This window comes from Lactuca virosa, chromosome 9, assembly GCF_052849685.1.
Source record: "Lactuca virosa cultivar CGN04683 chromosome 9, Lactuca_virosa_CGN04683_v6, whole genome shotgun sequence".
Lineage (NCBI taxonomy): Eukaryota > Viridiplantae > Streptophyta > Magnoliopsida > Asterales > Asteraceae > Lactuca > Lactuca virosa.
The window spans coordinates 297,402,520-297,410,248 of NC_136434.1; the positions used below are offsets into that span (position 1 = coordinate 297,402,520).

Here is a 7,729-nt window from a genome sequence, read left to right on the forward strand (position 1 = left end):
ACCCATGCGAAGCATGGATCACCCTTCTAGTTAAATACAAAATATCTAAAATATCTTTTGTCTAATATGTTTTGCATACATCCCTACGATACCAAAGATTATGGCCATTGCAAATTCCTTGTACTTCTTTACTAATAAAGACCTTCATTGACGTTATAACTAGGGGTGAGTAAAAACCGCACCGCAACTAAAATTAACCGCAAAAACCGCAACTGATAAACCGCAACCGCAATAAAAACCGATGGTGAGGTTTTATGTTTTTCAAAAACCGCAAATTTTCGGTGCGGTGCGGTTATTAGTTTTCAAAAACCGAAAAAACCGCACCGCACCGCATATAGTATATACAATTTTTTTATTATTAATTATTAATATATTAAATATTAAAAATAAGACAAGTTTCATGGATGAAAGAAGAATAAAATACTAGAAGGCAAAAATGTTGGCTTTTTTGTTATGTTTAACTTTGAAAAATGGTGAAATTTGACAATTTTAAGATATTTATTGTTAATTACTATCTTGATTTGACGTTTTTAAGATATTAGTTGTTTGTGATTTAAGTTAATTGTGTTATAGCTTATTTTATTATTATTATTATTATTATTACAAGTAATATGTTTGAACTCTAAAAACCGTTTGAGCTCTAAACTGTGGTTAAAAACCATACAAAATAACCGCACCAAATCAATGCGGTTAATAACCACACACAAAAAAAAACAAAACCGCACAACAAAAATAACCGCATAACCGCACTATAAAAATAACCGCACCAAGCGGTTTTGAAAATGGATTAACCGCATTTGCGATTAGTGGTGAGGTTTTGGCTAATAACCGCACCGAACCGCACCACACTCATCCCTAATCATCCCTAGTTATAACCATATGCCATATCGTTTCTCTTCTAATTTTTCACATGCATGTTTACAAGATAAAACAAATATTTTCTCTTTATCTGCTCAAAGTTAGAGTTCATGGACAAATAAAACGCCTACATGTAAAGCTCACATAGGCAAAATCAAATGAAACCGGTTAACCTTGTTTTTTCCTAAATAACATGTAATTTACTCACATCAAACCCTAATAAATAAGAACCGAAATTTTTTTACTATTTTCTATATAAATAAATTCTCGTAAATAATTATAAATATGTCATAATTGCCAAATCGTTAAACAAAAGGGCTAATCTCGTAAATATCTAATTTCGTAAAATCTACTCTACTTCTTCAGTAGCCGGCTCGTAGTAATACCCAATCAACGATAGCCAGGTGGCACCTGTGACACAAACACATGACGTGTTCATCTATTATTCGTCCACGTAGTTTTATGCTCCAACGTGGATCCGTTTCTTCGAAAACTCAACGCTGATCCAAACGTCATTACCAAAGACGAAGTCCGCATATTTAAACCCCGCTCTCTATCTCGTGATCACACACACACACTCTGTGTAGCGATGGCTAATCGGAAGTTAAACCCTACTTCTCTAGCCTTTCTAGCTCTACTTCTGCTCTTCTCGATCGCTTCTGCTAAAGTGTTCTTTGAGGAGCGCTTCGATGGTAAGTCTTCAATGAACATCGTTATGAATTTGCTTGCATTTTGAATCTATATCGACGTTTCAGTTCGTATAAACTTGTATTAGTCCGATTTGCTTAGGATGACCTGATCTATTCCGTCTATGTTAGATATGTAAGTTTGTAGTTGATCGATGAGAATAATTGGTATATCAATCGAGATTGGAGTGAATTATCTAATTTGAAACCGTTAGCAGACTGAAGAAGTGTTTAAGCGTCAATTTGATATGTTGAAAGAGTGACGAAATGAACTGATGATATCTGTTATTTTTAGTCTGGTTTTAGCATAGTATTTCTGCTTTTGGTCATTGTGAGAGATTGCTGTTATGCACGATCGTCAATGCTGTTGTTCTGAACAGAATTATAAATGGTACACATCGCTCTTTTAGGTGTGTTTGGATCAAGGCTATATATAGATGGATCTGTTCTGTTTTTCTATGATAGATCAACAAGTCAATCACGCCCATCCCTAGACATTGATTACTGTTTCTAGTGATGGTAACAGTTCCACTCTAGTACCCCGATCCTTCGGACATATTTATGAGAAAAAAACATCTTCAGCGTATTCATAATTTCCAGCTTTCCCCATATGGCTTCTGCAGAATATAGTTGGTTTTCAAAATAAGTTCTACATTCATGGTTCATGTAGCTATTTTTTTACATTACATACTTTTTGGTTGTTTATCTAATACATCTGATTTAATGTTTGCCATCAGATGGATGGGAAAGCAGGTGGGTAAAATCTGACTGGAAGAAAGATGAGAACATGGCTGGGGAGTGGAATTACACTTCTGGTAAATGGAATGGAGATGCCGATGATAAAGGTAAGCCCTTTTACACAATGTAAAGGCTTGTATATATAAGTTTATGCTTGGTGTCACAAACTGTTTTTCTTTCTTTCTATCTGGTCATAGGTATCCAAACCAGTGAAGACTACAGATTTTATGCAATTTCAGCTGAGTACCCTGAATTCAGCAACAAGGATAAAACTTTAGTCTTCCAGTTTTCTGTTAAGCATGAACAGAAGCTCGATTGTGGTGGTGGCTACATGAAGTTGCTGAGTGGTGATGTTGATCAAAAGAAATTTGGTGGTGATACCCCATACAGCATCATGTTTGGACCTGATATTTGTGGGTATGCAACAAAGAAGGTTCATGCAATTCTTACATACAATGGAGAAAACAAATTGATCAAGAAAGATGTTCCTTGTGAAACTGATCAACTTTCACATGTTTATACCTTTGTCCTTCGCCCTGATGCCACCTACACCATCTCAATTGATAATGTTGAGAAACAAACAGGAAGTTTGTACTCTGATTGGGATCTTCTTCCAGCAAAACAGATAAAGGACCCCGAGGCTAAAAAGGTAATTGTACTTTGTTTCTTGACTTTCTTCAAAGTTAAGTCCCCCCTCCCTTTTAATACTAAGTCAATTCTAAATTAATTTGCAGCCTGAAGATTGGGATGAGAAGGAATTCATCCCTGACCCTGAAGACAAGAAGCCTGATGGTTATGATGACATCCCAAAGGAGATTTCAGACCCTGATGCCAAAAAGGTTTAATTTCAATTTCCATAATCAATTTTATATTTTTGATTATTTAGTTTTTGATTATAATGAGCTAAAATTGCAGCCAGAAGATTGGGATGATGAGGAAGATGGTGAGTGGACTGTTCCAACTATTCCAAACCCTGATTACAAGGGTCCATGGAAGGCAAAGGTTTGTGTTTTTTCTTTTTAATTTTAAATGCACATTTTTATAACATTATATATCAATCAGTAAGTAATTAACATATGTTATAAAACTGTTTTCCATTTGAAGAAAATCAAGAACCCCAACTACAAAGGAAAGTGGAAGGCACCCATGATTGACAACCCAGGTTTTTGCTCTTTCATCTTTCAAGTTGTTTTCAATCTCTGATTCTTTATGTTTTTTTTATTGACACTGATTTTCTTTTTCTTTTTTATATGAAATGTAGATTTTAAAGATGACCCTGATCTCTATGTTTTCCCCAAGTTGAAGTATGTTGGCATTGAGTTGTGGCAGGTAATTATTTTATAATTGTATTGAATGCAATTTTGTTATCTTTTTTTGATTGAATGCTGAAATAAATGCGATGTTTATTTTTTTTACAGGTTAAATCTGGAACTCTTTTTGACAATGTCTTGATATGTGATGTTCCTGAATATGCCAAACAAGTGGCTGAACAAACATGGGGAAAACAAAAAGATGTAAGTTGCTTTTTATATAAGTCTTTTAGTCTTTTTTCTGGTTTCTTCTTTATATTAAATATTTTATAAGTCTCATTATGCTTAATTCTCTTTTTTTTTTTAGGCTGAAAAGGCAGCATTTGAAGAGCTAGAAAAGAAAAAGGAGGAAGAGGTATCAAATCTTTCTGTTCATTGTTTCTTACTTTCATATACTTAAAAAAAATCTACCAAATTATAGAATCTTATTCAAATACTAAGCAATTTTCACTGCTATAATTGAGTATTTTTTTTATCAAAGTATAATGCTTTTTTCTTGCATTTACCCACTTTTTTTAATATGCTTTTTTCTTTTCCATAACTCTTTATTTTTTTGTCCTCCTTTTAGGAATCAAAGAATGATCCGGCTGATTCTGATGTAAGCCTTTCTCTGACAACTTTTATTATGATTATTATTTTTAATTTTTAATTCTGGATTTTAAATTTGTTAAATGTTATGTTTTATTTTTTTATTTTTCAGGCTGATAATGATGATGCTGAACCAGAAGATGAGGAAGAGGCTGATGAAAACGATGTTAAGGTAATTATGATGAAATAGCAAATATAATTTTATTCATTTGTTTATTATAGCCCCTTTTGATAGGGCAATACTGTAATAAATAAATAAATATAAGTATAGTGCTATTTCTTGCATATGTCTCTTTTTGTCTACACACTGATTCTCATTCTTATTTTTTGTATTTATTTATGTATGCAGGATGAGCTATAGAAGAGGCTTTCAGCAGTTAGAGTTTAAGATTTTTTTACTATTTTACTTTTAAGTTGAGTTTCTAGGACTTTTTTTTTAATAGAGATTATAAACTACTGGAAATGTAATGCAGATGAGATTTTCTGAACCCTGAATTGAGAATTCCATTGGTCTCTATTAACTACAGGAATTTTATTGGAAACTGTTGTGGTGGATTGGAATTGGAATTGAATGGAATGGAATGGAATAGCCATCTAATTACCTCAGCTTATGTTTATCACTTTATCTAATATGATTTAATGTAAATCTATTTTTGTATTTTCTTTTTGGTCACTTGAGATATTTCGAACTACAAATAATAAATATATTTTCAAAGTATCAAAAGAGGAGAACTGTGTAAAAAGCAAGGCATAATTTAAAGTTCTATTGTGTTCAATTATACAAAAGATTATATTTTTCTCTTTTAACTATGAAACTAATAAATGTCATAATACATCAGCATCAAAAAAGCTATCGACATGCTTTTGATGGTGATGATGGCTGCCTATATAATATGCCAATCAAAGGCCCACTGGCTTCTTGAGACTTCAAGTTATGTAGGATTTAGACTTTGAGTATGTTAGCCTTTCTAAAAAAATTAATATGCCAAAAAGATATAGAACAGAAACTTGGGAAATGAATTTGGATAATTGGGAGAATTTCATATACGTCCTTAGTAAACATCTAAATATCGTATTTGTCCGACCAAAACTCTAAATATCGTATTTATCCTTGTTAATCTTTTAAAATATCGGATTTGCCCAAATTTATTTTTTTAATAGTTTTTAACATTTAATAATCCTTTTCCTATATTCTTAAAATTTTAAAATTAAAATGAAAATTGAATAGACCATAATACCCTTTAATCTTAAAAACCCTTTTGCTACGTTGGTCGTATTTCCCCCCAAATCCCTAAGACCATCTGTTATACTCTCCACGACAATGGTCGTGGAGAGCTTCCAGATCAGCCACCGGAGCAACCACGATCCATCACGAAAACGACGAACTATAAGTTTAATCTCAGAAGTTAGAAACATCATAAGAAACAATTAGGAACCATAAGTTTAATCTCCCTGCTATAATTGTGTGCTTTTCGTAATTCAATTTAATTCTTTGAATTTGTGGAATTGTTCTTGAAGATGAAAAGGGAAATCTCCAGAAAAGTCCTAAAATTTTACCATAATTTACGAAAAAGTCCAAAACTAACTTTTGTTTATGAAAAAACATGGATTACCGGTAAAAATGGTGTTTTGACCTCTTTTTTCCGGTTTACCGGTTTTATTAGTTACCTGTTTCACTAAAGTCCCATTATTTTACCCTAATTTGCGAATAAGTCCCAAAATAAAATTTACTGATGATTTGGCCCTTTGCTCTATGTAACATACATTTTACCGATTTCATTGCCGACCCGAACGCCTAGTCATAAAATAAGATGACGAGATGGATATGGTGAGTTATATAATGCTATATTTAGCATAAAACTTGATATCCTGATGTATTGTATATCTTTTTGGAACATAAAATGCATCCAACGAATACTACAATAATTACATAAACTAACAATAATTGCGTTATTTTTTACGTTTATAAGAACTATCAAATTGTCTATCTAATCTTATGTAACCCAATATATCCATCTCATCAGACATCAACTCATTTTCTGGCCTCTTTTCTTGGAAACACATATTTTATTGGTTTCATTGCTGACGTAGATACATAGTCACAAATGAGCCGATGAGATGAATATCAAATTTTACAGTAAATGTGATATTATATAACCCATCGTATTCATTTTATCAGCTAATTTAATGACTAGGTGTCTAAATCAGCAATGAAACCGATAAAATATATGTTACCAGAAGAAAATGGCCAAATCATCAGTAAATTTTATTTTGGGACTTATTCGCAAATTAGGGTAAAATAATAGGACTTTAGTGAAACATGTAAGTAATAAAACCGGTAACCGGAAAAAAAGGGGTCAAATCGCAATTTTTACCAGTAATTCATGCTTTTTCGTAAACAAATTTTAGTTTGAGACTTTTTCGTAAATTAGGGTAAAATTTTAGGACTTTTCTGGAGATTTCCCTGATATTATGCATTGAGATTTATTATGAAAAACTAGTTTATAACCCGTGGTAACCACGAGTTATAAAATTAATTAAACTTTCATAATAATAATTTATAATTATTAATCAATTATTTTAATTAAATCATTTTAAATAAACTATTAATTAAGAGATATATCAAAATTTTAAAGTTATTATAATTTCAAATTTAACATATAATTAGAAAATGTAAATTTGAATTTTGAAATGAGTTGCCTAATATATCTTATATGACACATGGCATAATATTAATGAGAAGTTGTATTAGAGTGACACTTGGCAAAAGGAGATTAACACTATTTATTTATTAGAATATGGATTTGTTGTTGGCTTGGGGATTATGACAATCACAATGCTTCAATTACTTTCGGACAATATTTTGAGTATCTTTGGTCGGTGGAAAATCACATGCATGTTATCAAATTATTATGGATTTAAATGTCCGTGAAACCGTACATGTCAACCATATGATGTACGAAAAACACATTATTATATATATATTAAAGTTGTGGAAGAAATGAATAGTAAACTTGGGATACTTTGTCCAAGTTTGGTCCATTGATTTACATATCCGGTCCCTGTACTTCTTTAATTAATTTATTCATGTCCTTTTGTTTGTGTTCCATTCAACTTCCCATTTTTTTGGTAGAATTGGTCCCTGTATTATTGTTAGAAGTTAGGAATACTAAATTTGGATGTTTTTTTTGGCAACTTTGCTCTTTATTCTTTACCCATTTTGACACTTTTGGTCCTTGCAATCAATATTTTTACACTTTTTTGGAACCTTTTAATATTTAAAGTTTGGCTACAAAACGTTAACGGTTTGACAACTTTGATCCCTTTTCTAAAAAGTTGCTAATTCCTACCCCTTTAATTCTTTAGCCATTTTCACACTTCTGGTCCTTACAGTCAAAACTTTTACATTTTTTGTCCGGGGCAAAGCCCGGACTTTTCATCCTTGCACTTTCTATGTCTGTCATATTTATCAATTCGGAAACAACATTGAAAACTTCTGGTCCCCGCGTAGCGGGGGTAACCTTTCTAGTTTTATATATAAAAACAGAT

At 31.9% G+C, this 7,729-nt stretch overlaps 1 protein-coding gene across 1 annotated transcript; it reads left to right on the top strand.

Moving 5' to 3' along the window:
- The first annotated feature begins 1,391 nt into the window (after positions 1–1,391).
- On the top strand, positions 1,392–4,786 carry LOC145136370 (calreticulin-like). The gene is made up of 12 exons (XM_079070493.1): positions 1,392–1,550; positions 2,282–2,389; positions 2,480–2,931; positions 3,017–3,121; positions 3,198–3,284; positions 3,387–3,444; positions 3,544–3,611; positions 3,701–3,796; positions 3,900–3,947; positions 4,161–4,190; positions 4,293–4,352; positions 4,530–4,786. The coding sequence occupies exons 1-12, from the start codon at positions 1,448–1,450 to the stop codon at positions 4,539–4,541; spliced, it is 1,227 nt and encodes a 408-aa protein (XP_078926619.1). The 5' UTR covers positions 1,392–1,447; the 3' UTR covers positions 4,542–4,786.
- The last annotated feature ends 2,943 nt before the right edge of the window (positions 4,787–7,729 follow it).

What these genes read in the sequence shown, in the direction of transcription:
- LOC145136370 (XM_079070493.1), top strand. Translation starts at nt 1,448, where the DNA reads ATGGCTAATCGGAAGTTAAACCCTACTTCTCTAGCCTTTCTAGCTCTA. An exon ending in TTGGCATTGAGTTGTGGCAG is followed by an intron (nt 3,612 to 3,700) that starts GTAATTATTTTA and finishes TTTTTTTTACAG; the next exon opens with GTTAAATCTGGAACTCTTTT. An exon ending in ATGATCCGGCTGATTCTGAT is followed by an intron (nt 4,191 to 4,292) that starts GTAAGCCTTTCT and finishes TTTATTTTTCAG; the next exon opens with GCTGATAATGATGATGCTGA.